The sequence below is a fragment of the Spizellomyces punctatus genome (genome assembly GCF_000182565.1).
Source record: "Spizellomyces punctatus DAOM BR117 chromosome Unknown supercont1.24, whole genome shotgun sequence".
In the NCBI taxonomy this organism is placed as follows: domain Eukaryota; kingdom Fungi; phylum Chytridiomycota; class Chytridiomycetes; order Spizellomycetales; family Spizellomycetaceae; genus Spizellomyces; species Spizellomyces punctatus.
Window position 1 is genome coordinate 37,803 of NW_015971560.1, and position 15,749 is coordinate 53,551.

A 15,749-nucleotide genomic window follows, 5' to 3' on the forward strand; every position below is an offset into this window, starting at 1 on the left:
GTATGACAAGCACCGCCAAAGAACGTTATAGTCAGAGGAAGGCAAAGAAACGGCAGAGTCAGAACAATGCACCACAGAAGAATTCGTAAAATATCCTAGAAGAAAAGTAATCGACACAGAGACAGAAGAAAGGAAAAGAAACGGCAGGGTCGACAATGCTTTGATAAACAGCTCTGTCGATCCAAAGCAAACTTGAGATGTAGGCTCGGTCAGCGACATTGGCACAGAATCAGATATAGCTTGTGCGACCTGTTCCTGGGCTCGCCAAGCGGGACATTCGGTTTACGTAGAGGAAATTGCATCTTCCCCTCAGAAAACCCGCTATGATTCGATAGCAATCTCAACCATTTCACTAGAGTCAGGTTGTGACATGAGATTCTTTGAGGGAAATCAAGTAGAGTATTGGAATCTTTGGACCAATTTTCTCGCTCAGCCAAGACTTCCAGACAGCATAATTCGACAGAGAAATATTCCCAACCTGTTAATTAGAAGTAGCTACTCCAGATGCAACCTTTGGTTTTAAATGATTTGTAAATCTTGTAAGTTTTTAGAGGAACCATAATAACAAAATCAACCAAAAGCTCGCCCCAAGCCAAGGATTCGCGCCACGGTGAGTGCGTCAGTAGTCGATCTCGGCAAGACTTCTCAAATATTTTGGAGGGGGCTACCAAAAAGCAGTGCAAAGCTGTTTCTACGGCTGCTCATTAGGTGGGTCTATTGCGTCCTCAGCTGTGGTGACAACCAAAAGCTCTTTCACCAACGAGCTGATGGGTGGAGAAGCTGCGATGGTCAGCTCTTTTGCCGCTGAAACATGGGCCGATTATTGAGGTTGAAGATACTTTCCAGATACTGGAAAGTTCTGAGACATCGGAAAACAATTGCTTATCATGTAGCGTCAGATGTGAACATCACGCTACCACTCCTGAGGATACATGGAGTGAGAAGGCAGAGGCTCTGCCCTCAAAATCCAGGGCAGTTAGCAACAGCATAGGTAAATCCAAAGTTAGAATTCCGTCCGCAAAAGCGTCTTTGACGGCAATCTATGGTGCAATACGTGTAGTCTTGAATGGAGAAAGTGACTCTCTTAAAGTCTTCGACCAACACACAAAACAAATTTCTACCCCTTGACATCCACCTTCTCCTCCTTCTCCTTCTTCTTCCTCACTCCACCCCCCCTCCTCCAAAAAGTGCCCCCAAAAGCCTGCTCATACTCGCAAAAAAAACAGACCCATTCCCCAGGTTTATCCATTTGACGAATGGCGTTCGTGTAGCGCGCGCGACGGTACCGGTAGGGTATGAGCGGTTTCGAAAAGGTGGAGAGGATGGTTTCGTTCGTGTCCTTGTCGTCGGAGGAGGTTTCGGAGGGAAGAGATGGGGGTTTGTCGCGGGAATTGTCGGTCGTGCCCACAGTTGGAGCAGAGGGTGTACCAGATGTCGTGGTTTGCGGCTGCTGCTGCTGCTGCTGTTGTGGTTGTTGCTGCTGCTGTTGAGCAGCGTTACCGCCCCCTTTCTTTTTCTTTTTCTTTTTAGCTTTGGTTGCGGGTGGCGCGCCCGTGGGAACCACTTTGGTATGCGCTGCTTCGATCGCCAACACCTTTTCCAACTCTGTGTCGTCCAGTAGATCAGGTAGATCTGTAATCTCTTGTATATCTGAATAATCAATGTCGGCTTCTTCTTTCTCAAGCTCGTCGCTGGGTGTGTTGGCTGGGGTGGGAGGTTGTGCGGGTGCAGGCGTAGGTTTGGGACCCACTGAAGTGGGGGAGCCTCCCTCCGCCTGCGTTGCAGCCGTGGCATTCGCTTCAGAAATATCACTTGGAGACGGCTTGGTTGAAGACGCTGATGTTCCCCCGGTTCCCGTTTGCCCAAATTCAAATTTCATCTCTGTGGGGGAAACAACAATTTTGGGTCTCGGAGGAAGGTCGCCGTCATCCACTCCAGGAATCGAAAACTTGACTCGCCCATTCACCCCACCCGTCTCTATTCCAACGCCTAAACCATTACTGGCTGCCACAGATCTAAACCCTCCATCAAAGCCACTTCGTCCAAAACCATTTGAAACCGTTGCAGCACTAACCACCTCATTCTCGCCATTTCCATTCCCCATCAACGAAGCCGGTAATGCTCGTTTCTTGTTCTTTACTCCTTCACTAGTTCTGTTGGTGCTGTTTCGAAGACTTTCATCCTCTGAACTGCTATCACCCATGAGCCCCTGCTGGCCGACCAGTCCCGTCCAAGTCAAAGTCGGCGCCGGGACAGACTGAGAAGTAATCGTCGACGTTCGGCCCGGTGAGGATCCGGACGGGTATGCTGGAGGTCGAAGCTTTTTCTTTGGCAAAGGTTTGATCGGCTTATGGAATACCCCGGGGATCCCCGGGTACAGCGACCCGCTGGCCGACCCTGGGCTGAGCGGAGAGTTTGCCAAATCAAAGGCAGAAGGCATACTGCCGCGGGGTGGAGTCACAGGAGCAGGGGGGAAAAAGGGATTAGAGTTTGTGGGGGACGCGTTTGAAATACTCGAGGCTGGCACAACTCCTCCTTGTCCAGGAAGCGAGTAGCCTGGGTTAGGCGGTAACGCTGTTGGGATGGCCATACCCGCCGCAGGCGGCGTTGATACAGTGGGAAAAGATTTCATAGCAGTGGGACCTGAAAGTTTCCAATGTCAGCATGTCCATCCTCGGAAGACAAACAGATAAGCATTCATTCCTACCAAACGCTGCGGAAAAGAATGGCATAGTTGCGCCAGAGGTGAAGGCTTGGGCTGAAAGCTCGTCGGAGTCACCTTTCGGTTGCATGGAACCATCCATTACCAATGTTGAAAAGAATGGCATCGCTCCGGTAGGAAACGTCTGACCAGACAGTTCCTGGCCCTCAGCTCCCGACTCTAGTTCCCCGCTCGTCGACGCAACTTGATAGAAATTGCCAGTCCAAGCCGTGCTAGGAATGCTATTGGAGAAAAACGCAGACGATGCATGCTTCCTAATATCCACGTTGGAAGTATCGTCCGTTCCACTTGGCCCCATTCGACCTGTCAACTGTTCCTTCGTCTCTGCTCCGGTAAACTGCTTTTGCTGATTCATATTTCCAAAAGGCGGAATGAGCGAACTTGTTTGCACCATCGGCGTCGGACTCCACCATGCACACCCCGAACATGAATGCTGAACTACACGGCCTTGGGCATCCGTCACTTCATGGAAATGTGGAGGCTGTGATTGCAGAAGACCGTTCGCGGCTGGATACATAGCAAAGCCGGGCTTGGGCATCGCTTGCGCACTTTCGCTAGTGGCTGGCCCTGCTGTTGATGCAAAATTACAATTGATTTGCATGGACAGGCTAGAGTCCGTTCCTTTCGCACCACTAGCGCCTGGCTCTGGCATAACAGAAGAACTGTCAGTCACCATTCCCCCAGTCCCTTTCTGTATTGGACCCGCAGGTGATCCTGGTTCCGCTATTCATTTGAATTGTTGGTGAAAACTATGCAGCGCGTAATACGTCTACCTTTTGTGACTTACCAGCGCCTGGCACAGCGTCGACTGGTGGTGCCTGAAGCTGTCCCTCAAAAGACATCCTCGCTACCAGATTCGGTATTGGTCCAATCGGAGTCGGTTCCTCTATCTTGTCCACAATCGCCTTTCCCACAACAGAAGATGCGACGGTAGGAACGTGTGTCCAGTGAACAAGGGACGGCTTATGCTTTGCGTCTCCGTGTAGGGGAAGATCCGTGCTAAATGAGCCCGCTCGCTTCGTCCGCTGGTGGGATGGTAAACTGAATAATCCTAGTCCGTGTGGAGAACCGGGACTACTTCGGGCTAGTGATCCCTCGCTGACGGGTGAAAAAAGTGACTTTCCTGCGTTCTTTCAAAGAGTAAAGTGATGAGATTTGAGCAATAATTGACACATCTATTCAGCCATGTAGCACCGCTTCCTCACCGTAAAACTAGCGTTATGCTCTACAGGGGCTATATCAAGGCTGATAAGCGGAGTGGAAGATGTACCAGGTGACAACGGCTTCGTGTACGAAGGCTGCGTGTTATTCCGGCTTCTAGATCGACGACGTTTCGGAGGCGATAACCAAGGTTGCTCTGATTTAATACTCGAGTAATCCTCTGCGATCTCGCTGTCGTAGTTGCTGTGCTGCGCCTCGCTGATGGTCTCTGTCTCTAATGGCTCTTTGTTCTGGGCTTGTCCCATCGTTGAACTCCCCTACAGGGAAGATCTAGGTTCCCCGTGTGGCCCTGCACCCTCGAAACAGGATCCGATACACGACGTCGCCCGCGATGTGTTCAATCCGAGCATACGCCCAAGGCCACCGCAAAAGACGGATGCTGCGCAGTAGAAGATAGACCAGTTTAGAAGAAAAGGATTGCTTCAAGATAATCCGTGCCGCGACAGCAATAGTGCCTTTCGCCGTCTGCAACCTAACAACTGATACAAAACACAGCAGGATTGGGCCGCGGGCATGCCGTACACAACTTCGGCCAAATTGCAACTCTTTTTACCGCCCAAACATTACAGTTTACTCACCGTCAAAAGTTCCAATGTTGATACACAAGTATCCTATCCCGGACCGAGACCAAAACTTTTGCAAATCTGAAAACAGCGTGTAACGAGACGCATGGTAAGAACAAGGACGCACAATTTCGAGATCCGTGCCGCGAATCAAAACAAGGTCCCAGAGCGGATTTCTATATGCTCCTGGCTATCCCCACCAATATGATTCCAACTCTTTTCTTCCACCGGCCATATCTCACCTTGGGTAAACTGTTAGAATGCCAGTCTCGTACACTCTTACGCAGCAAACTCCAAGGTCCCAAAAAATGCACAGAGTATCTCTTCTTGTAAAAAAAAAAAGGAAATGCGTGCAGCACCACTCTTGACTATCAGCACGTTCTCAAACGTCCAAGAAGACGCAAGGGAGTATTGGGAGTTAAATCTACAAGAAAATCGACAGCGTTGGTGGGGGGGAAGAAACACTTTTCCAGAGCTCTGCGGGCCAAAACCTTCGCCAGCCTGTCGTATATTATGGTCTTGTGGCACAGTCATGTATGATTAGGAACTTGTCAACTCTCCGCCCCCCCAACACGGCCAGATGCTTTCTCGACAGCTGCAATGTCAACGTCCCCGGGGATTCTGGACACGTTAAGTCAACGACTAGCTGCAGTTCAACACGTAACACACTCTACGAAAGAGGAATCGGAATGGACGGAAGGCTCAGAGTCAGATGATGACGCGGGTGAAACTGAGTTGGACTCGACCAAGTTGGTCATCCTCATGGTCCCTGTCTTGATCCCTATGCTTGCGAAAATGCTGGGACGATATGGTATGCATACGGTGAAATCATACACATATCGTAGAGCTTCCTCTTTAAGCTCGTTGCTGATGGATACTTTTGTACAGTAACCATCAACTTGATGCGAAGATTTTTCCGCTCCTCGTGATGGAACGATAGGAGGAAACGACTAAAACGCTGGCCAACGTTGATGGAGCTAAATGACAGTCGATAACAAGGCATTCGCAATGTGCTGTCACTATGATTGTGGCACCCATGTGTGCTGTCAGTGCTTTTTATGGACTGTTCGGCAATAGTCATTGGTCATATCCTTGTTAATGGGGGATCCGCCAGGTTTACTAAGGGTAGGCAAGGCTTCAGGGCAGATCACACATCAGAAACCTAAGGATAGCCCTAATACAAATGCGGAGGGTACGAATATTTGGAATGTAAATTTAGACAGTGTCCATGAATATATGTAAATGACACCTATCCTTGATCATGATTTGAAAGTATAGTCTAGCTAATCATGATTTAAAAGTATAAACTAGCTGCAAATACGATATCTCGCTTAATGCTCTCCCTAGCCTCTTCCATTTTTTTGTACAAACTAGCGTCACCAATGAGGCGAGCTGTCCCCTGCACTTCACGACAAGTTTCCTCCAACCGTACAATGGTGCGGACGATGGAACCTGGAAGGAGAAGCAGGGCGTCAACAAACACAATCATTTGTGGAAACAATCTTGTCAACATATACCTTCCAGTACGTCTGTCAAGTCTGTGATATGTTTGAAAGGTAATCCACGTGCCCATTCATAGACGACCTCCACCAATCCAAATTTCAGACCCGCCATCACATCTTCCAAGCGCACATCTAGTCCGCAATTACGTTGCACTTCTGCGACTCGGGTGCCAATTTCAATGATGGTTTTGACTCCCTATTGTGGTACATGTGGATTAGCCTTCTCATTGACGACAGTGGAAGAACAGGTTTGCACCGCACCGTTTCCAATCTGGGAGTCAAAACTGGCTCACTCTGGGTCTTCTCCTGGAAGACAAAGCAACTCAATAGCGCAACAATCTCAGCAGGTTCGTATTCGGCAAGCACGTTGTCCAGGATCAACTCTGTCAAAATGAGTTCGTCTGCGGTGTTTATCTAGTGGTGGTATTATAACATTAGTACTCATCATGTTATTCTCAAGACACAACGTTCACAAACCTCGCAGGCCACGCGTCCTTTGATCGTCACTGTCCCGTTCTCGTCCACAAACCGCAAAACCTTGAGAACATCTACTCGTTGATGATAATCCGGAAGTAACTCAAGATTCTGGTCGGAAATCGAGTGCGCGAGTTCTGCAACTTGCTGTTGTAACAGCCGTTCGTTGTAAACTTGTGCGTACTATAGAGTGAAATGATAAACAGAATTAAATTCCAAGCTCCTGCGGGTGTTTCTCATTTAGCACGTACGTGTTCAATTAAATCAGGACATCGGACACACTGGAAGGAGTCCAGCTGTCTCATCAGAGACTCCTTCTCTCGATATCGTTCTTGAAAGTCGAGGTCCCGCATCTTGCTCCAGTCGTGCTCCGGGATCTCCACTTTAGAGAATGTATTGAGTAACCTGACCTTTGCGCAATGGAACTTTTGCAGACCAACTTACCACCCTCGTTCATCTCTTCAGCCAACCGGAGAAGCTGCTGCCCAGATCTGGACATTTCATCCCGGTCCCGTCTTTTCAAGATGATGTCCGCGTCCACCTTAATGACAGAGTTACTCGACATGAACATCTGACAAGTGACCTGAACATGTGTCTCACCTTTATCTGCAACTTTGTAATGACGGCAATATCTGTATAGGGAACGGTGGTAACCACCTGGTCGATTCTTCCGATTGGGGGAACAGATACACGCGTCACTGGCAATGGCGCCATATCTAGACCGATGAAGATACATTGGAATATTAATCTGAGTTGATCTTTTTCGGTCAAAACGACGTCGATACCTTTAAAAGTAGAAACTGGATGCTCCTCCCGCGCCATGGTCAAAATCAGAACTGCATAGCTCCTATCTGAGTCCGCGCCACGAGTGCCCATCGTCGGCAACGATCTTCCTCCCTCAAGAGCTGCTCCTGTACCAAGAATCACAGCGACAGAATTCCTGTAAAACTGAGTAAAGAATAAGACTTTTGAGTATTATGAATTACGTCATAGCACGACACTTACACTGCTGTTGACGACAACAACTCGGCCAACGGCTAGCGCCTTTGCGCCAACTGGAGTTTTAATGATCCTCTCACGGAGCTCGTGCTGAAGCAGCACTATCCGACTTGACAGATCGTAGTATTGGTAAATGTCAGGTCCGCAAATCGCGCAGGCGAGTCTGTCAAGCGTCGAAAGCGCTTGGGTCGTCTACAAAGTGCTTTTGTAAATGCTGCAATCATAAACAATGCGCAACGCGTCCAGAAGCCAACCTCAGCATGCAGTTTCTGTTGTTCCGGTAGCAGCTTTTGAGCAACATTTTCAGAGAAACTGCGCTTAATCATTTCCTCCACTTTGAGCGCTTCCACACGGAGGAGGTTCAAGATCATGTTATAAGTTAAGCGGAATTGTGACTCCAACTTCGTGGGAGGACCAAGGAGCATCTTTTGGAGTGTGGTAGTCTAGATTGCACAAAACAAATATTACATATTGCTGTAAAGTCTCTCCTTCGATCCATACTTACGTCAGGGACTTCATCGTTACAGGCCACAATCACGACTCCGGTATCATCCAGTCCACGTCGCCCAGCTCTGCCAGACATTTGGGTATACTCACCTACCGCAAAATTCTTGATAAGCAACGCGATGAACCAAACTGGTAGCAAACTACACCGATCCTACCAGGTAACAGGTCACGGAACGACCGGCCGTCGTGTTTTCTTATCGAAGAGAAGACAACGCAACGGGCTGGAGCATTGACGCCCATCGCAAAGGTTTCTGTAGCAAACAGGCATTTCACCAGTCCACGAGTGAAGAGAATCTCCACCATCTACACAAACAAGATGTAATTGATATACACTGGAACTCCTGGCGGCACTTGGCATAAAAAGGACATACCTCCTTCACAATGGGTAACAAGCCGCCATGGTGTACCGCAATCCCGCGACTCAGCAGGTCTCGCATTCGCAAAATCTGCGGCAACTCTTTATCGGTTCCTGATGAGGTCAGATGAAATTATGAGTGAATGTGCCTTAGTTCAACTAGCGTTGTTCACCCGCGTACCTTTCAGCCTCGACACGCATTTCTCAATAAAAACATGCACCTCACTCTTCTCTGCAGCACCGCTCGTAAAGTCGACATTGACAAGTCCATTGGCATATTCTTCGCATCTCTTCTTGGAGAACGTGAAGATAATCACGGGAAGAAGTTGCTTTTTTTTGAGGAGTCCAAGCATGTGGACGTACATGTTGCGATCCTAATACCGAGTGACATTAGTTTCGGACCACGTCAAGGATGCAGTTTCGTTTGGTACCTACCGTCTGTCCCGAAGCCCTAGCATTTGGTCCTCCTCCACGTCCACCTCCTGCGCTTACAAAATTTGCTCCGCTTCCCCCTCCGCCTCTGTGAGCTCCCCGAGCACCTCCTCGAGCACCTCCTCGGCCACCACGGGGTGCAGCACCACCAGGAGCCACTCTAGGTACTTCCTTCTTTCGTCCCGTTAAAGCATCCTGAGCCGTCTTCCACCTGTAAAGGATGCCACGTACGTCATACATCATATTCTACGAGTACGCTGCCGAAATATAGGCCTACGACACTTACCCGTTGACGTAGAACTTCTTTTGAGCATCAACAATCTTATGTAAATCTTTATCTGAGGGCGGTACGTATAAGAAATGTTCAAGTGGAACAGGCCGCTTCGCCGTGGATATCACATAAATATCCTTCTTCTTTGTTCGCCTGCCAGGAAGAGAAAGAGTCAAGAGCTGTATGGAACCATTAGGTCGTATAGTTGTGATCCTACCCAACCCAGTCTGCAAATTCTCTGGTATTTGGTACAGTTGCCGACAATAGAATGAGATTGACGTGGGCGGGTAACATGATGATGACCTCTTCCCACACGACACCCCGCTAAAAGAATATTATAAGCCCACAATTTGCTTGAGCAGAGAATCTCGCGAACTCGCTTACCTCAATATCATTCACATAGTGGACCTCATCAAAAATGACAAATTCCACATCCCTAATCAGATCGGCCCCCCGATACAACATACTTCTCAGAATCTCTGTTGTCATGACAAGGCAACTAGCTTCAGGTTTGATTTGCACATCGCCCGTAAGGATTCCCACGTCCTCGAACGTGGTGCGGAAGTCGCGAAACTTTTGATTACTCAAGGCTTTGATGGGCGATGTGTAAATTGCACTATTGAAATCCGGTTGTTACAAAGTGTCCGAACATAATGCAAACGGCAAAGCAATGTAGCGTCTAAAGGACGTACCGAGTCATATGCTTTTGAGCCAACGCAATCGCATACTCAGCCACCACCGTTTTTCCAGCGGAAGTATGTGCAGCAACGAACACTGAATCACCATTTTCAAGATGGTACACTGCTTGCTTCTGGAAAACGTCGAGTTCAAATGGAAACTGAAGGCAGATGATTAATGAGATTAGCGAACCGAAAGATGAAAATATCGGAACTCTGGGTTACCTCATGCGCAAGTTCCGGCACAAGGTCGTAAAAGTCTGGAAAGTCGTTATTGATATCCACAACATGCGCCCATTCTTTGTGTGCAATGGCCTTGGGTCTCGGTGGAGGAAGGGGTAGACCTTCCGGCTGAGCAAAGTAAGCAAGATGTCCCCTAATCAACCGTCTAAATTCAACATGATGTGTGTACCTTATCTGGAAGGAGTTCGTCTACCTCGTTTCCCTCCTCGGTGGAGGGTGAGATCTTCTCCTCCTGTTGAGATGTCGCTTCCTGTCAATCCAGCCGGCACACGGTGTCGTGGTAAGAAAATTAGAGGTTACTTCTTGATCATTATGGTGGATGACGCACCGGCTCGGTAGGCATATTCACTCCTTCTTCCTTAAGAAATTCGAATGCCAAATCGTCTCCACCAGTCAGAATCTCTTGAATGTTGAGCATCGTCTTTCTGGGCGCTGCGATCATTGGAGCTTGGTCTGGCCATAGCAGTGATTGGTCAACATAAGACTGACCGAGACTGGAAACCTGGCTAAAGAGTACCATTTAATATCAGGCCACGATCGAATCCAGGCGGTACCATGAGGAGGTCATCTAGAAAGAGAGGGTGATCATGGTTACGAGAATGATACAGTCATTTACCATTCCGAGCAGCTCACCTTCGTCAAACTTTAATAATTCCTCCAACTGCTTTTCCAGCTCTTCCAGGGGCTCATCTTCGACCAGTGTCACTGCTTCCAGCCCACCTGCAGAAAGTTGCTCTGAGAACACACACCAGGTTCAAAAGACCAAAATCAGCGGACCTGGGGCAAAGGGCAAATTTGTGGGATGTCCTCTCACGAAGTCCGAGATTCCCGCCGGTTCGCGGTGAACTGAAGTGGAGTTCTTTGCTGTAAGTGCATGGTCAGGAAGAATGACCTGCACGCAAAGAAGAAACGAAAACCAAATCAGAATGTATTCCATAACCCATTCTAAACAACATGTATATTTTGATAAATATCTCTCACAAATCGGTCAATCAGTGCAACTAATTTAGATCATAATAGCAATGCGCCATCTGACACGCATGGATCGCATATGTGACCCACTTTTTCCACGCATCTAGCCGGCCGAACTATACCTATCTAACGGCAATCAAGAACAAGGGAATCTTACCTCTTCCCAGTTCCAGAAGTCCAATTCCCCTGTAACAACATCGCGTTTGATCTTCAAGTCCGTCCGCCGCTTTGAAGGCTCAACATGAAGTAGGCTCAACCAATCTGGTTCCCGATCCACGAAACTGAACGAGAGTTAATTGGGAGTCAAGTGCGGGTGTCTATATCTCTAGAGCCTCCCACATGGGTTACCCACGGCTGAGTTCATCCACGGGGAAAGGCTCACCCTTTGTCGGGCGTGAGAAGAAATCGAAAGATATTCTCCACAGCGCCATGCATGACAAGGGAGCATTAGGTCCACGGGCATTATGCATACCGTTGAGCTCTATCTAACATGTCATCGTCTAGAGTTGGTTTTGGCATAAGATACTTTTGCGCAAGGTCGCTTTTAATATCATCAACCGTCTCCGCATCGAAAGGGCCGAGACCCAGTGGAAGCTATAAATTAAGCAGTGACAAATGAATTGTTTGCGGCTATCAACCAACAACGCTTGCATCATACAGTCGTCCTCTCGTGTGGCACACCCAACTGCCTGTGCCTTTCCTCATCCGGTACAATGGCAACATCCCCTGAGCGTCCAAGCTCAAGAAAATCAAACGGTATTCGGTTTTCTACGGCAGGTGCTACAATTCGGTCATAAGTCTATGCAATGTAGAGCACATGTCAAGTTCCAAGCAAATCATACCAGACCCTGGAGGTTGCTTTTCCAGTTCTGCTAAAAGGTCCAAAAAGTTTTGTTCACCAGCAGCTTGTGCCATGGCTGTAAACCAAACAAACAAAAACGATACGGCAATGAACAAGTCCAAAGTGGTAATGCCAATTGGCAAGCTGGCAGGCAGATCGCTGGATAACGTGATCTCACATGACCCATATATCTCATAATGAAATGAACGCGTCTGCCTCCTCCCGATCAGATTTAATAATCAATAACCAGTTTCCTCCTTCTTTTTCCCACGCACTTGCCGACTAGATGAACATGCACTACAAATACATAGGAAAATAGATATACCATCAGATATGCTTTGTATCGCTAATAACATGATACTTCAGGCTGACTCTGATACCATTACCATATCGTAAACAAGATCTGGTCCAATCTCAATGTAGATGGAAGCGTTTTGCCTTGATAGATAGACACTTGTTTGCAGTTGATAAATGTTCATTTGCAGGTCTTTACGCCGTCTGTCAGCTGACTCATTAATGTTCCCATAGCGACCAACCCTTTATAAAGACGTTTTTTTTCTTCCAGAGCGGTTTCCCACGCTTGTTTTTCCTTCCTTCTCCTCACGATCATCTTCAAGGCGAGTCATCGGTTGGACGGCATTTGCATACGGTACGTTGCTACAGCCAGAGATGCATGATGAAAGGTCACAAAGGATGAAGTACGATCTCTGATATCATGATTATATCGAAGCTTTGTGCTCTGATGTGACCTTCATAGCATGACCTATTTTTACTTTATGCGTCAACTGATTGCTAACGAAGCTTTTGTCTTTTCTTCTTCTCATATCTGCCGCGCACCTTTACGGGCTTGCCTCTTTCTTCCAAGGCCCAGTTTCCAACGCTTGTTTTTCCTTTCTTCTCCCCCACCATCATCTTCAAGGCGAGTCGTCGGTTGGACGGCATTTGCATACGGTACGTTGCTACAACCAGCGATGCATGATGCATGGAAGGTCATAAAGGATGAGGCAACGCCCCACCTGATAACATGATGATATCCGCATGCTCTGATGTGACCTTCGTAGCATGAGCTTTACTTTACTCTTTCATGCGTCAACTGATTCGCTAACGATGCTTTTCTCCTTTCTTGACCCATATATCTGCCCCGCACCGCTATGGCTTTGCCCCTTTCTTTCCAAAGGGCAGTTTCCCACGCTAGCTTCCCCGCCTCCCCCCACCACTCTCGACGCGGAACATGGGTTCAACATTTGAACCATCCGGTACGTTGCTACACACCAGAGATGCATGGAAGGTCACAAAGGATGAGGTACCATCACCCTGATATAATGATTATATCGTCATTCACCACGTCGGCGACGACGTGGTGCTCTGATGTGACCTTCGTAGCATGGGCTCTTTCTTTACTCTTCATGCGTCAATTGATTCCTAACGATGCTTTTGTCCTTTCTTCTTCTCATATCTGCCACACACCGGACGGGCTCGCCCTTGTCTTCCAAGGCTCAGTTTCCCACGCTTGCTTCCCCGCCTCCCCACCATCATTTTCAAGGCGAGTCGTCGGTTGGACGACACTTCCATAGGGTACGTTGCTACAACCAGAGATGCATGATGCATGGAAGGTCACAAAGGATGAAGTACGATCTCTGATATCATGATTATATCGTTATTCGCCACACCCCCGTGGTTTCTGATGTGGCCCTCGTAGCATGAGCTTTTCATTCCTTATGCATCAACTGATTGCTAACGATGCTTTTTTCCTTTTTCACATATCTGCTGCACACCTGTATAAGCACCTTTGCCGATGTTGGATGTAACACACCAAGTCGCTAGTCGCGCGATGGAAACCGCCATGCACACGTTAACGTTCGTTGGCGCTGGCTTCGAGCATCCTATTAATGAGTTATCCGCGGACATTGGTAACAATATTCCTCACTTGCACAAGGCCGTGTTGCGTGCGTTATTATATAGGATAGGTTTCACTCTATTAAATATTCCTATTGTCCGTAGTTGGTTGTGTTGACAATCAAATATATATTACTTTTACACATTGTTTACACCAAGAATAACATCTCTTGCGATGGTCACTCCATTGAATATCAGAAGATACCAAACTGAAACTTGGCTTAATGCGGCAGTAAGTTTTTATGGGTATTGATGCCTGCAGTTTTCAAAGAGTTGCACTGTCAAAAACTGTAGTTGTTGATAATTATCGTGAATGCATGCAGGTTTTGCTTTTCCATCGTCTTTCTTGCATGGAGAAACCATTTATACTTGCATCTTCAGCACCTTACAAGGCTCACTTTCCAGCACTTGCATCCCCCCACATCGCCCTCGAGACGTTGGACAACATTTCAACCATCCATCCGATACGTTGCCAAAACTAGAGATGCATGGTGAAAAGTCACAAAGGATGAGGTATATGATTATATCCCCGTCGCAGACATGGTGTTCTGATGTGAATTCGTGGCATGAGCTCCTTTTACTTTATGCGTCAACTGATTGCTAACGAGGCTTTTTTCCTTATTCACATATCTGCCGCACACCTGTATTGGCCCCTTTGCTGACGTTGGATGGATCACACCAATTCGCGAGTTGCCAACGGAGACCATCATGGACACGCCAACGTTCGCTGGAGCTAACAAGAAAACCGGCAATGATTTCAAGGCAGCATCAACCGTTAATGAAAAAAATTTGACGAAGAGGCAAATGCCGGCTACGGAGGTTGTCGGGAATACTAAAAGGAAGAAGCCTAAGAAGAAGACCATTCTTTAATTTGGGCTCTACCTCAGCATACTCTTTCCCACCTCCCTCCACGGCCTTACCCAAAGCTTGCTGCGTGCGGCCCAGGACACGCTCACCACCAGTGGCGCGCCAAACCTCTTAGGGGGTTACCGAAACCGTCACCCACTCGACCTACCCGACCACAACACAGATTGGCAGCCGATCGCATGTACCCAGGGATCCTGAGGTCACGAGGATGTCGAGAATCCAAAGAAGCCGCCTAAAAAGAAGAGGAAGAAAAACAATGGCACTTCAACTGAAGATGCTTCACAAACGGCGGGGCCATCCGGTATGGGATATCCTTGGATAGGTTTACCTAACGGGTGAACACTATCCTATTTATTGGTTTAAGCCGATAATCTAAAGTTATTCATTACAGAGCATGATAAGATGTGTGATTTATTCGACCTTTTTCAACTTTCTCAATTATATCGTTAGGAAAGACAATAATATTATTGTAAAACTTTTTAGCCTGTTGGTATTAATGCAGTAAATCCTTGGTTTTTATAGGCTAGTTGTGTATTGTTAGCTTCAGGTTTTGTTACTGTACTCTTGGGTGCTTTCTTCTTATTTCTTCAATATAATGAATATTATTACGGTGAATTTACCATTGCTGATAGTGTATTTGGTTCGGTGTTCTACTGAGAGTACCGCGAAAATCTCAAAAAAAAAAAAAAAAAAAAGAGCCAGAGGAAGGCGAAAGATCGGCAGGCTTGATCATTATTTGACTCCGACCTCATTTGGTTTCGTGTATGGTGTTAATGGGTTACTGGTGGACATTTGTAACAATATTCCCCACCTGCACAAGGCCATGTTAGTCGGTTTTTATGTAGGATAGGCATCACTCTGTACAATGTTCCTACAGTCCGTAGTTGGTTGTGTTGACACTCAAACTTTTTGACATTAACACTGTTCCACCACCGAGAATGAGATCTCTTTAGATCGTCACTTCATTGAATCAAAAGGTCTCAAACGTGGAGCATGCACCAAACTGAGAATGACACCTTGGCTAATTAGGAGAACATGTTCACTTGTATTGAAGCCTGCACGTTACATGTATCGTGAATGTATACAGGTTTTGCATTTCCATCATCGTCCTTGCAAGGAAAACCCAACTGCAATGCATCTCCCAGCACCTGAGGATCACTACTCGTATTAACGTATTCCCGGACCAGCTCAGCACTTTCATATGCAA

At 47.4% G+C, this 15,749-nt stretch overlaps 3 protein-coding genes across 3 annotated transcripts; 1 reads left to right on the forward strand and 2 right to left on the reverse strand.

The window, feature by feature from the left end:
- Positions 1-962: 962 nt before the first annotated feature.
- Positions 963-4,976, reverse strand: SPPG_08665 (uncharacterized protein). The gene is made up of 6 exons (XM_016756812.1): positions 4,749-4,976; positions 4,522-4,587; positions 3,928-4,322; positions 3,510-3,852; positions 2,708-3,445; positions 963-2,643 (listed from the first exon to the last, which is right to left on the reverse strand). Exons 3-6 carry the CDS (start codon positions 4,186-4,188, stop codon positions 1,118-1,120), a joined length of 2,868 nt encoding a protein of 955 aa, XP_016603944.1. The 5' UTR covers positions 4,189-4,322; positions 4,522-4,587; positions 4,749-4,976; the 3' UTR covers positions 963-1,117.
- A 110-nt stretch (positions 4,977-5,086) lies between these two features.
- Positions 5,087-5,758, forward strand: SPPG_09565 (uncharacterized protein). Its single transcript, XM_016757741.1, has 2 exons — positions 5,087-5,317; positions 5,395-5,758. The coding sequence occupies exons 1-2, from the start codon at positions 5,107-5,109 to the stop codon at positions 5,433-5,435; spliced, it is 252 nt and encodes an 83-aa protein (XP_016603945.1). The 5' UTR covers positions 5,087-5,106; the 3' UTR covers positions 5,436-5,758.
- SPPG_08666 (SKI complex RNA helicase subunit SKI2) lies at positions 5,701-11,886 on the reverse strand. Its single transcript, XM_016756813.1, has 29 exons — positions 11,781-11,886; positions 11,597-11,718; positions 11,411-11,532; positions 11,096-11,219; positions 10,744-10,858; positions 10,600-10,686; positions 10,484-10,534; positions 10,295-10,419; positions 10,136-10,216; positions 9,949-10,074; positions 9,739-9,884; positions 9,431-9,662; positions 9,264-9,370; positions 9,062-9,199; positions 8,779-8,986; positions 8,525-8,717; positions 8,360-8,457; positions 8,144-8,291; positions 7,987-8,078; positions 7,736-7,924; positions 7,488-7,673; positions 7,268-7,430; positions 7,083-7,198; positions 6,927-7,023; positions 6,734-6,864; positions 6,486-6,665; positions 6,270-6,422; positions 6,024-6,204; positions 5,701-5,958 (listed from the first exon to the last, which is right to left on the reverse strand). Exons 1-29 carry the CDS (start codon positions 11,851-11,853, stop codon positions 5,801-5,803), a joined length of 3,942 nt encoding a protein of 1,313 aa, XP_016603946.1. The 5' UTR covers positions 11,854-11,886; the 3' UTR covers positions 5,701-5,800.
- Between the last annotated feature and the right edge of the window lie 3,863 nt (positions 11,887-15,749).

What these genes read in the sequence shown, in the direction of transcription:
- SPPG_08665 (XM_016756812.1), bottom strand. Translation starts at nt 4,188, where the DNA reads ATGGGACAAGCCCAGAACAAAGAGCCATTAGAGACAGAGACCATCAGC. An exon ending in CGACGCTGTGCCAGGCGCTG is followed by an intron (nt 3,446 to 3,509) that starts GTAAGTCACAAA and finishes TCAAATGAATAG; the next exon opens with CGGAACCAGGATCACCTGCG. An exon ending in ATTCTTTTCCGCAGCGTTTG is followed by an intron (nt 2,644 to 2,707) that starts GTAGGAATGAAT and finishes GGAAACTTTCAG; the next exon opens with GTCCCACTGCTATGAAATCT.
- SPPG_09565 (XM_016757741.1), top strand. Translation starts at nt 5,107, where the DNA reads ATGTCAACGTCCCCGGGGATTCTGGACACGTTAAGTCAACGACTAGCT. An exon ending in GAAAATGCTGGGACGATATG is followed by an intron (nt 5,318 to 5,394) that starts GTATGCATACGG and finishes ACTTTTGTACAG; the next exon opens with TAACCATCAACTTGATGCGA.
- SPPG_08666 (XM_016756813.1), bottom strand. Translation starts at nt 11,853, where the DNA reads ATGGCACAAGCTGCTGGTGAACAAAACTTTTTGGACCTTTTAGCAGAA. An exon ending in TCGTGGCCTGATATTAAATG is followed by an intron (nt 10,420 to 10,483) that starts GTACTCTTTAGC and finishes TGCTATGGCCAG; the next exon opens with ACCAAGCTCCAATGATCGCA. An exon ending in GCTCAAAAGCATATGACTCG is followed by an intron (nt 9,663 to 9,738) that starts GTACGTCCTTTA and finishes GGATTTCAATAG; the next exon opens with TGCAATTTACACATCGCCCA.